This window comes from Taudactylus pleione, unplaced genomic scaffold (assembly GCF_031769625.1).
Source record: "Taudactylus pleione unplaced genomic scaffold, aTauple2 ptg000309l, whole genome shotgun sequence".
Lineage (NCBI taxonomy): Eukaryota > Metazoa > Chordata > Amphibia > Anura > Myobatrachidae > Taudactylus > Taudactylus pleione.
The window spans coordinates 11,638,660-11,656,839 of record NW_028284710.1 but is presented as its reverse complement, the minus strand read 5'-3'; the positions used below and the strand labels follow the sequence as shown (position 1 = coordinate 11,656,839).

Below are 18,180 nucleotides of genomic sequence, written 5' to 3'. Positions count from 1 at the left end.
TACCTACATCATTAATGTGTTATAAACTCTCAGATTTTGTTGATTTCCTTGTCACCCAACCAATAGATTTAATTGTGAACCATGAATACTTTAAGGGGGCAATTCAATTAGTTGTTTAGTCAACAACATCTCTACCTTACATCATAGGTGTTTAGCCTATCGTAATTGGCGGATATGTGCGCAGCTGAACATCGTGGGATGTTCGGCATGTCATTGCCTCTAAGGCTTATTTACTCACATTGCAATTAGGTGAATACTGTATATGGCATTGAACCCCAAAAACCTTTTGGCAATTAGCTTTGAGCTGTCTAAAGAAACCTAGACAAGGAACAGTTTGATAGTTTGCTATGGTTTATTGAATTTGAACCAGAATACAACATTATTGACTTAGTCCTTCTGTTGATATGCCTGTTGCTAATGTAACCACTACAAAATTGATCTTCCAGTCTCCTATGGGAATAATGTGCATGAAAGAGTCATGGGCTCATATTCAATTATATGCAATGTGCGGCCACAATATTTGGCTGTGTACATCATGGTAGAATACAGTATCCCAACATCCCCAATTTTCCTGCACACCTTGCCAATGGAGGTGGTTGTAAAATATCACCATTCTGTCTGTCCCAAAGGCACTATGTGGCCATCAGTGCTAATTTAATTGCCCCCACAGTGTGATACAGTAACAGGAGGGAAAGCTATAAACATTTACAGAACACATTTGTTAGTAGATACTAAGTGCATAGACCAAATAAAAGACTGTTTATGCTCACTGTTTATCATTGTAATTACATATCTTACATCACTGCTTTCTTTTGCAGACAGTGGCTTAAATCAGAGGACATACAAAGAATATCATTACTTTTCCATAACAAAACTCTTGAAAAAGAAGTAAGTAAATGGCTAGAAATCCATAACTATCCATCAAGAGGGTCATTTTCAGTGTTAGCTCTGTATAACTATTATCAGGTTTTGTAGAACAGATTTGCCAAATTAAATAAAGGTTGATGCATGGGATGGAGATAAAGGGAGATTAGAGTTTACTACTGTATATTTAAAAGCATAGCACTGATTTTTTTTTCTTGTATTAGCAATCAACTTGAAACTTGAAGTTATCCTTAGATAAACTAATCAGAGATCTGGTTTACTCCTTAAACATGGCATCACAGATCTGTAAGTCCATTAAACCTGTTGTTAATTGTTTGCTTATAAATCTGTAATTTACAGGGCTCATGTTGGGTTTTAAAGAGTTGACCTTGAAAATGTCCCTATGTTTCTATGTTGGCCAACTGTAGTACAACTCCTCTTATTCTGTAGACTGAATGCCATTTTCACAATTATTATATATTTATTGAACTACAGTGGAATATTTCAAATACTAGATAGTATTATTATCATTCCTTATTTATAGAACATCACAAGGGTTTACCAAAGTACAAAAACAGTGCAAACATAACAAGAAAAAGTGCTAAATACTTAAAGTACAAAACATTGTAGAGCATGGGATACATTGCGCTGTATACAGTCATAATACCCAGGACCATAGAGAGCCTGGCTGAGCCCGGGTAAAAGAGGGGGCGTGGCCTAATCACGGGAGGTGTGACCACGTCCCCTTGAAAAAACAAACAAAAATATCACTTTTTCAGTGCCGCGCAGCGTCGCTGCGTGCCGGGGAAGGGGCATGGTAAGCCCACCAACCCAGCGCTAAGAAGGGGGGTCGCGATCAGTGTGATCGCTCCCCCCCCACAGCCATAGGTGATGGGAGAGAGTTTGCATTGAGAATAGAGTGGTTGGTTTGGATGAGAGCTGGAAGTCTTTAATAAAGAAGTAAGTTTAGAGAGCCCATTTGAAGCTTTGGAAAGAGGTGAAGAACCTGATAGGGAGATGGAGAGAGTTCAATTGGTGGTGAGCAGCATGGGCAAAATCTTGAAGGCAGGAGAGGGAGGTAGCACTGCATGTTATGGGTCTTATTATCAAGGAATGATAATCCTTTTGCCTGTTTTGTTTCCAGGTCTTCCTGTAAATGAATATGTTTTGTTCATCAGTGACAAACATGTTTTCCATAGTGATAATTCTTTAATCGATGGCCATGTATAATATGCTATTTATCTGACAGCAAAACAGATTCACACTACAAGATAACACTATCGCTTTTTTCTCTTTAAAATGACAAACACTTGGGAGGTTTAATATAACTTTTATATTATATATACAGCAGTATTAGAAAACATGCTTTGGTTAAAAAAAAACACAGAAGTACATGAAATGCCAGTGTCAGTATTCGGTGTATCATTAATTTCTACTTTTGTCTCATTAGTTATGCAAATAAGAAGTATATTATGAGTCTTTAGCAGGACGCTTGGCAAAGCTTAGTAGCAAAGTCTGGGGTTATTTGGAAAGATTTGAGGATATGTGTATGTGGACACATCTGTATACAAAGGTCACTCAAGTAATTTGGAATCAAACAGCAGGAGAGATATAGATATAGGTAGAAGCTGTGAGAGAAATTGATCTGTAAGATGCGCTCCTGTTTATGGTTAAAGCATTGTGGGTCTCCCTGTATCTGTCCAGCATCTAACGGTTATGTCTGCACTACTGACTTACACAGCAGGCCACAACAATAATCTGAAAGTGAACTCCTCCAGTACTGCTTTTAATGTAAAAGATAAGCAGTGCTACGGACACAAGGAAGTTTATTTACCAATGGGGGAAGAAGTCATATTGCCAGCAAAATATACCTGCTAACATTGCTCTATTTAAGTGCCTCCCTCTGTCTCACCTGTCAAGCACCCGCTTATTAAAGTCTTCCACTGAGGGTGGAAATAAAAATAGAGAGAAACCAAAGTGGGCATAAAATGGTTTTAATTTTGTTGAAACACTGTGGCAAAGACCCACTTGTCAGCACAAGCACTAATAGGAGCAGCTAGCTCACCATACTGCTCTCTCCAACATGCAAAATCTGAACCCTAATATAAACAGTTGATTCTGCATCCTTGGCTCTGAGCCATAGTCTGATCAACCAGTAGACTAATCAGGCTGTAGGTCTTGGGGGGCCCCAACCCACTTCTGCAATATTGTTGTAAAGTAGTTGAGTGCTCCCTGCTCTCTGAACCTTTAAAGTCACATACATCGTCTAATGACGCCACAACACTTTCAAATGTGTAGAGGAGGTAGGAGCTGAGAGGAGAGTGATCTACAACTGGGACTACATAGCCATAAAAACCAAAGGATGTTCCAGATGCTGCAACATCATGGCATAATTTAACTTGTAACTTAACAGACTTTACAAGTGATGTTATGTGTTTTGAATGGGATGGGGGAGATGGTGCTGGGAGCCAATATGTTACAAATATAATGCAGTAAAGATGCAAAACATTCCAAGATCAGTTGTTGGGACTTGCCTTTGTGTTACAAGGTGCACATCATTGTCGCCCATGATCTGGAATCCCGATTCTTGATAAATTCCCCAAAAAGGCATTACACATTGTCACAATATGCTGAGATGAGGAATTATAATTTTACGGAAAATTTGATAAATACATTATTCTTAGTATGTATGCATGCACAGCATGTACTGTAGATTGCCACAATATACTCTTAAATCAACAGGACAGGATGTAAAAATAATTCAAGATAGTCAAATTGCTCATGATCACTGCCTAATATTATCAATAGTCATATACAGAGTCTAGAACTAGGTCACCAAATCACTGTTCTGGAGATCCTGCAATCTGTAAACTATTGAGAATTATTTTGTTACAGTATCTCAATTTGGTATCTCTAGTCTACAATGTAATTTCATAGTATAAATGGAATCGGTATGAATTACCGCCGGACTTAAGCCCAGCGTGAAATACCAACGCCGGAAGGCCGCCAGCTAAAGATCCCGAGGTAAATAACACCCCTAACCCTCTGTATTTAGATGCCAATCATTAGTCCCATGCCGGCATTTCACAATCGGGAAGCCGGTGGTCCGTATTTCGACTGCCGGCTTCCTAACTACATCCAGTATAAATTAGCAATCAATGTTATTGCATATATACAGTGGGTACCAAAGAAAAACACTTCCTGTTACTTATCTTGAATGTTACAATCTCAATAGTCAGCAGCAAAACTGTAATCTCAAAGCAAATTTATTTATCTGTAAGTCATGACATAACAGCAGGAGTATTTGAGAGTGTAGAAAAGTGATAAGAGATCCATTGGTTTATTGCTTCTTAACCTTAATCAACCTTCGTAACTTAACTTAACTAAAACTAATAAATAACGACACAGACATCAAACAGCTTGGCTAAAAGGTCACATCTTTTTTATTAAATAATGAATTAATTAATGAACCTAACCAGGGTGGCAAAGAGACGCTGCAAGCTCAGTTCTAGCTTTCGAAATGAAATGACTCAGGCGACTAAAATGTCCCCCCTCTAGAAGCACTTACGATGTGAGGGTTTCGCTTCCCTCCTGGGCCAATCTGAAACGCTTCCATACAAAAGTGCCCGGGTCCCCTCGCACGGAGAAGGACAAATTCACCACACACATCAAGGGCAAGAGCCCCCACAATGCTTTCTTACGGCACATAAAGCCACTGAACTGCAACGTACTCCCGCCTGCTGCGCCTCCCCTAATTTGGGAAAGAAAAGTTAGTGGTACAACAATCAAAAGGATAAGGGTGGGATGGTGGGTTTCAGAAATCCAGCAAAAGAGGCTGAACCTATGCCACAACCTTCTTTATATACTAAAACACACAACCACACCTACAAAACACCAATTGGCCCAAACCAACCACCTGACCCACTGACATCAACTAAGTAACCTGAAAACAAGGCTGTCATAGCTACTCATCAACAAAAGAACAGTCTTCTTATTTAATCTCAAGCTCAAACAGCTATCGTCTGCAATAAGAGATCCATTGGTTTATTGCTTCTTAACCTTAACCAACCTTCATAACATAACTTAACTAAAACTAAAAAATAACGACACAGTCACCAAACAGCTTGGCTAAAAGGTCACAGCTTTTTATTAAATAATTAATTAATTAACCTAACCAGGGTGGCAAAGAGATGCTGCAAGCTCAGTTCTAGCTTTCGAAATTAAATTAATCGGGGGATGACTAAAATGTCCACCCTCTAGACGCACTTACGATGTGAGGGTCTCGCTTCCCTTCTGGGCCAATCCGAAACACTTCCGTGCAAAAGTGCCCGGATCCCCTTGCACAGAAAATTACAAAAAGGATAGCAAATCCTTAATAAAATGCCCCAGACCAAGGGCATTAAGATGCACTCCTTCCAGCCGAAAAAAACTAGTTAAATCTCTAGTCAAAAAGCCGTGATGTGACACCAATCCACCAAACGAAAGCACATGCCTATCTACCACCACATTCACCTTTTTTCTCGCCCTGTCCAAAGCATCATGTTTCCGGGCACCCCGCCAAGTCAAATCTCCGATCAAACAATCCTCACATTTGGCAAAAGCATCCGTACCTCATCCACCAATCCTCACAGTCGCACTATCAACTCAACTCCTTTCAAATGACCAACATCATTACTCCCAACATGCAAAACCAACCACTCCGGTACACCCCAGGAATCCACAGATGAGGCCAGCAAATCCTGGACAGCATCCACATGCAAACCTCGCATACCAATCCAACGCACCTGCCACCCACCAAGCAACAAACTAGCATGCCTAGCCAGGCCATGTCTCTCAGCCCAAAAAACATAAGAATGGCCCACCAGCCAAACCTGTCCATCGTCCACTGCCGGCGCTGTACAGGAAAAACAAACCCTAACCACCACAAACACAACTTAAAGGAAGAGAAACATGGCCACTAACTAGCAGGGATGCATAAAAGGGGGGAACTAAGAACCCGAGAGAAGAAAAACTAAAAAACCCAACTTGTGAACCAAATTGGGCCAGATCATGGCTCCTGGGGGGAAAAATTAAAAAGTACCTTCACATTCCTAATAGTGGAATGCTAACCGTTCAATGTTTGGCGGGTAAACAAAGTTTTCAGGTTACACAAGGTGCGCACTATAACTTATCGCAGTGCACATAGGTCTTGTAAGCCGCTGACTTCCACCTACCTACCTACGCTCTGAAGGGAAGCGGGAGAAGCCCCTGCAAGAGCCGCGCAAGTACCTGCACCAATGCGAAAAGAATGGGTCTCATAAGCTCAGACCTCTAAACCCAACTCTGGTAAAGTGTGCCTAAAAATAGCAGCGAATTGGAACTTAGTAAGAGGCATAAGATCAGCATGCACCAACCACTGCATGCCCCCAGATGGGCGCACACCCATATAGACCCATATAGACCGTGCTGATTAACATATCTTACGACCAAGGCAAGGTCATCCATCTATCCCTCCCTGTCTGATCTGTCTTAGATAATCTCAATTTATACAGAACAGAAGAATCTCTAAACACAATATCGGATAACAACAGGCCAGAGAAAATGGACATCTTACTAGCAGCCACCAATTCTCCCACCCGAAATGCACCAAACAATGTGCCCGCAATTGCTAAACAGAAAAGAGCAACTTCAAATGCATCAGAAGCCACCTTCCCCAGGACTGTCAGCAAAGATAGCAGCAGCTGCCTGTCCACAGGCTGACGGGAGTCAGCACGAGCGGGAACTCCTTCGCCCAACCTTTAAGGGCCTTTGCTAGCATAAATGATTTGGTGGGGTTGTAAAGACCCTTAAGTTTGCAAAAGAATGAGATTCCCACTAGCACCGCTACCACAGAGGCCCTGGATTGACCCTGTTGGTAACGAACCCAAACAAAAGAAGAAATCAAATCCTGAGCAGACTTACCCTCCATGGAAGTCCTGCCAGTCCTGCCAGGCTGCCGAGTATGTTCTGAGGGTCGCCGGGGCAAGTGACTGATGAGCTAGGCCTTCTAAGCCACCTGATAATCTGCCATACAAAGGGAGGCAAATCATTCTGACAGGGAAAGCCGAAGGGGCGAGGGAGCGAAACTGGGCAAATTGGAAATGGGATAACGCGTCAGCAATCTCATTAACTACCCCAGGAACATGGCATGCCCTAAATCCAATATTCGCCTCCAAGCAACGCAAAAGCAAATGACGCACAGCCGCAATGCCAAGGGGGGAGACACTCTGTGGTTGTTAATAGCGTGGACTACACACAGGTTATCGCACCAAAAATTAACATGCTGATTACTCAAACGCAAATACCAGAGCTCAACAGCAACCACAATTGAAAAAAGTTCCAAAAAGTAACAAGTTGCTGGTAATACCCTCATCCAGCCATTCCGTTGGTTATGGGGCAGTGCACCACTCCCCGCCAAAGTAAACCCAAAACCCAGATGAGCCACCCGTATCAGTGAATAGCTGGAGGGTCTTTTTAGCTACAGGGGGCAAAGGCCAGATGTGTTCGCCATTAAACTGAACCAAAGATCTGGTCCAAACCCGGAGATCATCCTTTATCTCTGCAGAAAGATGGATATAGTGATGAGGCTGGTGTGCCCCGGCCCTGGCTCTTTCCAACTTCCTACAGTAAACACTACCCATCAGGATAATACGACAGGCAAAATTAAAGGACCGTAACAGTGATTGAACTGCGCACAATCTCACCTTATTGGACGCAAAACAACTCGCAATTAGATCCAGCAATTCAACGACCTTGTCCTGGGGCAAACGACAACAACCGGCCATTGTGTCAATCTCGATCCCCAAATAAGACAAATAGGATGTGGGACCCTCAGTTTTATCTAAAGCTATCAGAACCCCTGACACCTTAAAGAGGACCTGCGCAGAAAAGAGGAGGTCCACACAGACATCACTCCCTCCTGGACCTATAAAGAGAAAATCATCCAGATAATGTGCTACTCCATCCTGGCATGTGCCAGCCTGAATGCAGCAGTGTAAAAAGGAAATTCATTTTTCAAAATGGGAACAGAAAACTGCACAACCCATGGGTAAACACTTATCAACAAAATACTAAGTGTCTAAACAAAAACCCATGTAACGCATGGCCTCCAGATGCAGAGGCAGCAAACAAAAAGGTGACTCAATATCGAGCTTCGCCAGCAGTGCTCCATAACCAAAAAGATGTACCAGGCTTAAGGTCTCATAAAAAGATTGATAAACTACCCTACAGGCCGACGCCTGTATGGCTTTATTCACAGAAGCCCCTGAAAGATAGGACAAATGCTGAATCAGGCAAAACTTACCTGGCACCTTCTTGGTGACCACGCCCACTGGGCATATGCATAGGTCCTGCAAAGGAGGGCCAGGGAAAGGACCTCCCATCCTTCCCAACAGGACCTCGGCTTCGCCTTTAGCCAGCAAAATCTCAGGGAGATCTCTGATGGAGCACAAGTTATGTGGGGTGCAAACTAGCAACGGACAGGAAATAGGCAAATGAAAGCTCACTGAAAATCCATCAAACAAAAATGTTGAATCCTCTCTCAAAGGGTACCAACCTAACCATTGGGAAAGTGATTCTAGACAAACAGGGGACCTAGCCTTAACTAGAACTCTTTGGGCCCTCAAAGCGGTCAGGTGCTGCACTCCCCGATCCACGTCGACAATCCTTGGCTGGGTGATCACCACCACAGAGATGGCAGGAGTGGTGAAAACAACAGTCAGCACCACGAGTGCACTGGGAGTCATCAAAAGCAAAACATTTGCCTCTCGCCACACCCGCCGTACCTGGCTTCAGGGAGGCCAGAGTCTTGCAGGGCGGTATTGGGTCCAGGGGGGCCGATGGTGTTGGGATACCTCTAACCAGACCTCAACATCTTTAACCCCAAAAGGCAATACAAGTCTGCCATCATGCTTCCTCTGGAACTGCGCATCATACTCGTGCCAAGCCAAACCCCTGGAGCAAACAAACATGTCATGCACCAAAAAGATATACTTAAGAACATTAAGATGTTCATCTGTCTGAGTATGGAGATAACATGCCGCAAATTTGAGCATGACCTTCAATCAGGCATTAAAATTACAAAAGGCATCCTCCCCCTAGCCCCCTGGCTTTTTTGCCTGACCCAAACCTTTTTTAATTTCCTCTGTGAGCAAGAAAAAATCCACAAATTTACCCCTGCGGATTCTATCTTAAACACTCTTGCGCAATCCATTAAGATTGCAGTGTTCGTGCAGTGCACAGAATCTGAGCCAGTCTCAGGCTCCATGGGCCCGCCTAAATCAACATTTCTGCTACCTCCGCCTGTCTTTTTAGCAAGAGGCCACGCATACATCCTAGAAATTTTATGCGGACACGCAGGAGAATCAGAGGAATGTGAAGAGGAGCTGGAATAAGAACATAAAGAGTTAGATGAGCTATACTCACCCTCCCGAGAAATACCCAGAACCACGTCCTCGGCATCTTCACGCAGAGAAGCCACCGACTGAACAGCTGGTGCCGCCTCGATGCGCACAGCAACAGCAGCTGCATGAGCCAATGAGTTGTCACTGGAAAGTCCGCCTGTAGCCTGGGGACCTGAAACTACAGGAGCAGGGTGAGTAACCGGCACAGGAGACACAGAAATTGGAGCAAGAGGGGTGGGAGGATGGGGGGAGGGGGGCAGGGATGGTGGGCAAGGAAAAGGGGTGGTAAGACTGGGACAGATGAAGTAGGGAATAGGAGGTAGCCAGGGGCGAAAGGAGCCACAGATGCAGAGGGATAAACAGGGGGGGCAACCCCGTTGCTTCAAGCAGCCTGACCCCAGGTAGGGCAGCTGCTGAGGCAACTGGAGCAGAGGAGAACAAAGGGGGGGTGTGACCATGGTAGAAAACCATGACACATGCGGGGCAACAGAGGGGAGGAAACTATTAGGGGCACCAGGTATGTTGAACTGCTGCCAAGGGGCAGCAAAAGTGTGAACAGTAATTGGCAGCTGGGGAAGGTTAGAGTGGCCAGATGGCGCTAGGAGTGTGCCATCAAAAATGGCCGCCGTGGGTGTAATGGCCACAGGGACCACTACTGGCTGCACTGCCTAACAGCTGGGGAGGAGACCCCACCACTAACGGCCGGGGGGGAGGTGTAACAGCAGAGCGGCCAGCGGCAGCTGTGGACAGTGACACTACCGCTGGGGCAGCGGAAACACGGGGAAGCACGACCGGCCAAGCAGAGTGGCCAGCAGGAGCCACGTAAGCAGGCATTCCCACTGGTGCAGCAGAGGCCAGAGGGGGAAGGGGCAGCACAGAGGAGCCACCAGCGGGAGCCGCTTAAGCAGGCACTCCCGCTGGTGCAGCGGTGTCCGGTGGGGGAATGGGCGGCATAGAGGAGCCGCCAGCGGGAGCCGCGTAAGCAGGCACTACCACTGGCAAAGCAAAGGCCAGGGTGCGGACAGGGGAACCAACAAGGAGAAGGCTAACATCGACGGGGGGAGGCAGGAGGGAGGGGGAGAAGAGCAAAGTCAGCAAGCCGGAGAGGGGGGGGGGCGGTGGCAGTAGAGCTGCAGGGGGGGCACGATGGAATGAAAAACAAAATAAATAGAAAATAGTAGAAATGATAGAGACCAAATCACAAAAGCACAAAGAAGAGGACACTAAAGGTAGTGAAGAAATCCAGCAAAAGAGGCTGAACCTTTGCCACAACCTTCCTTATATACGAACTACACCTACTAAACACCAATTGGCCCAAACCAACCACCTGACCCACTGACATCAACTAAGTAACCTGACAACAAGGCTGTCATAACTACTCATTATCAAAAAAACAGTCTTCTTATTTATTCTCAAGCTTAAACGGTTTCGCCTGCTATTCTGATAGAGCCAACTCCCTAGTCAAATCCTGTGTAATTAGTGTAGATATTAAACATTTCAATTACTTAATCCTATGTGGCCACAGCTAGCATAATCTTTCCTTGCAGAGGCTTCTAAATAGTAGTTGTCATTAGGAGCAGTGAATTACAGTATAAAGGTGAGATGATGAGCATACAGCAAATGCTGAGACATTTTGCTGAATGGATTTTTTGACATAGGAGAGCACTAAGCTTGGTTTATTTTCAGGGGAGCTACAGTATACAATCTATACATGTCAGGATGAGAATATTATCAACCAGGCTTGGCAACTTGTAGGTTTGCATCTGTGGTGCAACTAGAAGTCCCAATGTGTCTTGCCAGCCTTTAAAAGGCCAAAGGCGGCTGATAAACCATATATTGCTGCAGGGGCGGATTGGGATGGAAAACCAGCCCGGGAAATTTTTGGAAGCAGCCCTAAATGGGTGGTGGTGGGGAAGCCGAGGAGTCTATGGAAGGGGGGGGGGGGGTCTATAATCTAGCCCCAACATTATTCAATTGCAACTTGCTTTAAAAATTGGCCACCTTACTCCAACTAGCCCTGTGTTTTATATTATCCCCCGTCACTTACACATTACATTAATATTCGTACTATATAACCTTTATAATTTACCTTTAACTCTCTTCCGGGATAAGAGTTCTCGCAAGCTCTGTCCTGGCACCTAAAGATTGACATATATTAATTTTTGCTTTGCAATTTTGGGGCTGATTATCACATCACAACTACATCAAAACTGCGGAATGTGATAAATATGCCCCTGAATGTTCTGTCACCTACCAGTAAGTAGGTTAACCCTAGCCCTGCCCCTAAACCCAACCCTCCCCACAGCCTAACCCTAACCATCCCCCCCATTCCCCGCAGACTAAACCTAATCCTCTCCCTAGTGTCTAACCCTAACCCCAATACTTACCATTGGGATGTCAACAGTCAGGATGCTGGCGTCAGGATTCTGACAGGTGTCGGGATTCCGATGATGGCATTCTGAGCGCTAGCATCTTGACCGCCGGGATCATAACTACATCCCATATGGACATCTTTTGCATAGCTTTAAAACGTGACATGTAGCAGCGTAGCATTTCCCTTACAGACTGTTGGATAGAACACAGGGGAGAGTAGGGGGGATAGGTGCATGCAGGACAGTCAATTATAAAGGAGCCATAGCTCATTTCCATAGCATCCAGTGCAGTCCATGAAATAATTTAGGATCTGATGCAGACCTGCTCGCTAGGATATGATCGCTCGTTGCTGGCCGATATTTGCATTCTGTGCATGCGTATGCATCACAATGTGCGTGTGCAAACCACTGCGACAGACCGGGAACAGCTCGCTTGCCCAGCATAGACAGCCCAGTTGAATGAGTGACAGGAGAGGCTGTTTGTGGGTGGTAACAGGGGCAGTCCACTAGAAATGGGGCAGTGGAGTACGAACACAGGTGTGCCTGAGTGTTTCAACGCCGTTTCATAGGCGTGCATAATTAACATGCAGCGTCATAGTACATGTCACCTGGTTGTATTTCACACTAGGGGTGAGCGGGTTCGGATTTCTGAAATCCGAACCCCCCCGAGCCCCCCCGATCCGAGTCCGATCCGAGTCAGGCTCGACTTTTCCCGCCTGACTCGGATCTGAAATCGAGGCAAAACGTCATCTTCCCGCCTTCCGAGTCTCGCGGGTTTTGGATCCTATATAAGGTACACACGTCGGCGCCATTTTCTCACTCGGCTGTGGACAGTGAAGAGGGAGGGTGGGAGTTAGGGCTGTGTAGTGTAGTGTAGTGTAGTGCTGCTGTTGTCCACTACTTCAAAGTCCATAGGGGCTGGCTGTGTTGTGCTGTGCTGCTGTTGTTAATAGGGGCTGTGTCCACTACTTCAAAGTCCATAGGGGCTGGCTGGACTGTGTTGTGCAGTCAGTTCTCCATAGGGGCTGTGTCCACTCCAAAGTCCTGTGCAGTGTCCCAGTCCTAAAGGAGTGCTGTAGTGTTGTCCAGGGGGTGCTCTGTCCATCAGGGGTGCTCCCCCCAAGTGCTAAAAAAATAATATATTTTCTGTGTTTGTGAATTGTGTGCGCAGTAGCCGCACGTGCATCAACAAAGTAGTGCCAAGCGTGCGCCTGTGTCATAAGTAAAGGGCCGGCTGGCTTGACCGTTAAGGGTGCTGTAACCCCCGAAAGTACACTCCAGTCCAAACCAAAAAAAAAATTATTTTCTGTGTTTGTGAATTGTGTGCGCAGTAGCCGCACGTGCATCAACAAAGTAGTGCCAAGCGTGCGCCTGTGTCATAAGTAAAGGGCCGGCTGGCTTGACCGTTAAGGGTGCTGTAACCCCCGAAAGTACACTCCAGTCCAAACCAAAAAAAAAATTATTTTCTGTGTTTGTGAATTGTGTGCGCAGTAGCCGCACGTGCATCAACAAAGTAGTGCCAAGCGTGCGCCTGTGTCATAAGTAAAGGGCCGGCTGGCTTGACCGTTAAGGGTGCTGTAACCCCCGAAAGTACACTCCAGTCCAAACCAAAAAAAATATTATTTTCTGTGTTTGTGAATTGTGTGCGCAGTAGTCGCACGTGCATCAACAAAGTAGTGCCAAGCGTGCGCCTGTGTCATAAGTAAAGGGCCGGCTGGCTTGACCGTTAAGGGTGCTGTAACCCCCGAAAGTACACTCCAGTCCAAACCAAAAAAAAAATTATTTTCTGTGTTTGTGAATTGTGTGCGCAGTAGCCGCACGTGCATCAACAAAGTAGTGCCAAGCGTGCGCCTGTGTCATAAGTAAAGGGCCGGCTGGCTTGACCGTTAAGGGTGCTGTAACCCCCGAAAGTACACTCCAGTCCAAACCAAAAAAAATATTATTTTCTGTGTTTGTGAATTGTGTGCGCAGTAGTCGCACGTGCATCAACAAAGTAGTGCCAAGCGTGCGCCTGTGTCATAAGTAAAGGGCCGGCTGGCTTGACCGTTAAAGGGTGCTGTAACCCCCAAGTACACTCCAGTCCAAACCAAAAAAAAAATTATTTTCTGTGTTTGTGAATTGTGTGCGCAGTAGCCGCACGTGCATCAACAAAGTAGTGCCAAGCGTGCGCCTGTGTCATAAGTAAAGGGCCGGCTGGCTTGACCGTTAAGGGTGCTGTAACCCCCGAAAGTACACTCCAGTCCAAACCAAAAAAAAAATTATTTTCTGTGTTTGTGAATTGTGTGCGCAGTAGCCGCACGTGCATCAACAAAGTAGTGCCAAGCGTGCGCCTGTGTCATAAGTAAAGGGCCGGCTGGCTTGACCGTTAAAGGGTGCTGTAACCCCCGAAAGTACACTCCAGTCCTAACCAAAAAAAAATTATTTTCTGTGTTTGTGAATTGTGTGCGCAGTAGCCGCACGTGCATCAACAAAGTAGTGCCAAGCGTGCGCCTGTGTCATAAGTAAAGGGCCGGCTGGCTTGACCGTTAAGGGTGCTGTAACCCCCGAAAGTACACTCCAGTCCAAACCAAAAAAAAAATTATTTTCTGTGTTTGTGAATTGTGTGCGCAGTAGCCGCACGTGCATCAACAAAGTAGTGCCAAGCGTGCGCCTGTGTCATAAGTAAAGGGCCGGCTGGCTTGACCGTTAAGGGTGCTGTAACCCCCGAAAGTACACTCCAGTCCAAACCAAAAAAAAAATTATTTTCTGTGTTTGTGAATTGTGTGCGCAGTAGCCGCACGTGCATCAACAAAGTAGTGCCAAGCGTGCGCCTGTGTCATAAGTAAAGGGCCGGCTGGCTTGACCGTTAAGGGTGCTGTAACCCCCGAAAGTACTCTCCAGTCCAAACCAAAAAAAATATTATTTTCTGTGTTTGTGAATTGTGTGCGCAGTAGTCGCACGTGCATCAACAAAGTAGTGCCAAGCGTGCGCCTGTGTCATAAGTAAAGGGCCGGCTGGCTTGACCGTTAAAGGGTGCTGTAACCCCCAAGTACACTCCAGTCCAAACCAAAAAAAAAATTATTTTCTGTGTTTGTGAATTGTGTGCGCAGTAGCCGCACGTGCATCAACAAAGTAGTGCCAAGCGTGCGCCTGTGTCATAAGTAAAGGGCCGGCTGGCTTGACCGTTAAGGGTGCTGTAACCCCCGAAAGTACACTCCAGTCCAAACCAAAAAAAAATTATTTTCTGTGTTTGTGAATTGTGTGCGCAGTAGCCGCACGTGCATCAACAAAGTAGTGCCAAGCGTGCGCCTGTGTCATAAGTAAAGGGCCGGCTGGCTTGACCGTTAAGGGTGCTGTAACCCCCGAAAGTACACTCCAGTCCAAACCAAAAAAAATATTATTTTCTGTGTTTGTGAATTGTGTGCGCAGTAGTCGCACGTGCATCAACAAAGTAGTGCCAAGCGTGCGCCTGTGTCATAAGTAAAGGGCCGGCTGGCTTGACCGTTAAGGGTGCTGTAACCCCCGAAAGTACACTCCAGTCCAAACCAAAAAAAAAATTATTTTCTGTGTTTGTGAATTGTGTGCGCAGTAGCCGCACGTGCATCAACAAAGTAGTGCCAAACGTGCGCCTGTGTCATAAGTAAAGGGCCGGCTGGCTTGACCGTTAAGGGTGCTGTAACCCCCGAAAGTACACTCCAGTCCAAACCCAAAAAAAAATTATTTTCTGTGTTTGTGAATTGTGTGCGCAGTAGCCGCACGTGCATCAACAAAGTAGTGCCAAGCGTGCGCCTGTGTCATAAGTAAAGGGCCGGCTGGCTTGACCGTTAAGGGTGCTGTAACCCCCGAAAGTACACTCCAGTCCAAACCTAAAAAAAAATTATTTTCTGTGTTTGTGAATTGTGTGCGCAGTAGCCGCACGTGCATCAACAAAGTAGTGCCAAGCGTGCGCCTGTGTCATAAGTAAAGGGCCGGCTGGCTTGACCGTTAAAGGGTGCTGTAACCCCCGAAAGTACACTCCAGTCCAAACCAAAAAAAAATTATTTTCTGTGTTTGTGAATTGTGTGCGCAGTAGCCGCACGTGCATCAACAAAGTAGTGCCAAGCGTGCGCCTGTGTCATAAGTAAAGGGCCGGCTGGCTTGACCGTTAAAGGGTGCTGTAACCCCCAAAGTACACTCCAGTCCAAACCAAAAAAAAATTATTTTCTGTGTTTGTGAATTGTGTGCGCAGTAGCCGCACGTGCATCAACAAAGTAGTGCCAAGAGTGCGCCTGTGTCATAAGTAAAGGGCCGGCTGGCTTGACCGTTAAAGGGTGCTGTAACCCACAAAGTACACTCCAGTCCAAACCAAAAAAAAAATTATTTTCTGTGTTTAGCCGCACGTATATATCAAATCGATATAACATAAATGGAGGACCAAACTTTCTCCGATAAAAATAAAATAGAGAAAGATCAAGAACCACTTCCTCCTAGTGCTGAAGCTGCTGCCACTAGTCATGACATAGACGATAACATGCCATCAACGTCGTCTGCCAAGGCCGATGCCCAATGTCATAGTAGAGGGCACATACAATCCCAAATGGCAAAGTTCAGGAAAATGACCTTGAAAAAGACATTTAAATCAGCTGAAGAGAAACGTAAACTTGCCAATATGCCATTTACGACACGGAGTGGCAAGGAACGGCTAAGGTCGATCCCTAGTATGTTCATGACTAGTGGTTCAGCTTCACATGACGATGGAAGCACTCCTCCCACTAAAAAAATCAAAAGAGTTAAGCTGGCAAAAGCACAGCGAAGAACTGTGCTTTCTAAGAAGATATCACAAATCCCCAAGGAGAGTCCAAGTGTGGTGGTGGTTGCGATGCCTGACCTTCCCAGCACTGGACGGGAAGAGGTGGCTCTTTCCACCATTTGCACGCCCCCTGCAAGTGCTGAAAGGAGCACCCACAGTCCACTTGCTGATATGCAAATTGAAGATGTCACTGTTGAAGTACAACAGGATGAGGATACTGGTGTAGCTGGCGCTGAGGAGGAAGTTGGCGAGGAGGATTCTGATGGTGATGTGGTTTGTTTAAATCAGGCTCCGGGGGAGACAGTTGTTGTCCGTGGGATGAAAAAGCCCATCACGGTCATGCCTGGGCAGAAGACCAAACATTCCACCTCTTTGGTCTGGCAATATTTCTATCCAAATCCGGACAACAACTGTCTTGCCATATGTACCATATGTAAAGGTGAAATAAGTAGGGGTAGGGACGTCAACCACCTAGGAACATCCTCCCTTATACGGCACCTGCAGCGCGTTCATAAAAAGTTACTGTCAAGTTCAGAAACTTTGGCTCAGACCGTAAGCAGTCCAGGGACACCTAAATCCCGTTGTCCTGTTGTATCCAAGCGCCTGCAAACCACACCGTCAACTCCCTCCTCGTCAATTTCCTCCTTAGTCAGGATCGGAAGTAGTCCTGCAGGCCATATCACTGGCATGACTGACTCTCCTATCCGGGATTCCTCCGGAGGATCCTGCATTGCTACGCCTACTGCTGCCGCTGCTGCTGTTGCTGCTGCTGCTGGGAGTCGTTCATCATCCCAGAGAGGAAGTAGGAACACCACTACTTTTACTAAACAATTGACCCTCCAACAGTCCTTAGCGAGGAGGATGAAGTACGACAGCAGTCATCCTGAAGCAAAACGTATAACTGAGGCCTTGACTGCTATGTTGGTGTTAGACGTGCGTCCGGTATCCGCCATTAGTGCAGTGGGATTTAGACAATTGATGGAGGTAGTGTGTCCCCGGTTCCAAATCCCGTCTAGATTCCACTTCACTAGGCAGGCGATACCGAGACTGTACAGAAACGTCAGAAAAAGTGTCCTCAGTGTCCTGAAAAATGCCGTTGTACACAATGTCCACTTAACCACGGACATGTGGACAAGTGGAACAGGGCAGACTAAGGACTATATGACTGTGACAGCCCACTGGGTAGATGTATCACCTTACGCAGCAACAGCAGCAGCGTCACCAGTAGCAGCATCTCAGAAACGCCAGCTCGTTACAAGGCAGGCTACGCTGTGTATCACCGGTTTCAGTAAGAGGCACACCGCCGACAACCTCTTAGAGAAACTGAGGGAAATCATCGCCCAGTGGCTTACCCCACTTAGACTCTCCTGGGGATTTGTGATATCTGACAACGCCACCAATATTGTGCGGGCATTACATCTGGGCAAATTCCAGCACGTCCCATGTTTTGCTCACACAATAAACTTGGTGGTGCAGAATTTTCTGAAAAGCGACAGGGGCGTGCAGGAGACGCTTTGGGTGGCCCGAAAAATTTCTGGCCACTTTCGCCATTCAGCGACTGCGTGCCGAAGACTGGAGCGCCAGCAAACACTCTTGAACCTGCCCCGCCATCACCTGAAGCAAGAGGTTGTGACGCGGTGGAACTCAACCCTCTATATGCTTCAGAGGATGGAGGAGCAGCAAAAGGCCATACAAGCCTATACATCCACCTATGACATAGGCAAAGGAGGGGGTATGCACCTGACTCAAGCGCAGT

At 46.1% G+C, this 18,180-nt stretch overlaps 1 protein-coding gene across 1 annotated transcript in view; it reads left to right on the top strand.

The window, feature by feature from the left end:
* ADCY2 (adenylate cyclase 2) overlaps positions 1 to 18,180 on the top strand; it is a 1,382,785-nt gene that overhangs the window by 957,804 nt on the left and 406,801 nt on the right. The window contains exon 13 of the mRNA XM_088442287.1: positions 819 to 888. Coding sequence (XP_088298413.1) covers positions 819 to 888 — 70 coding nt within the window. The remainder of the gene's footprint in view (positions 1 to 818; positions 889 to 18,180) is intronic.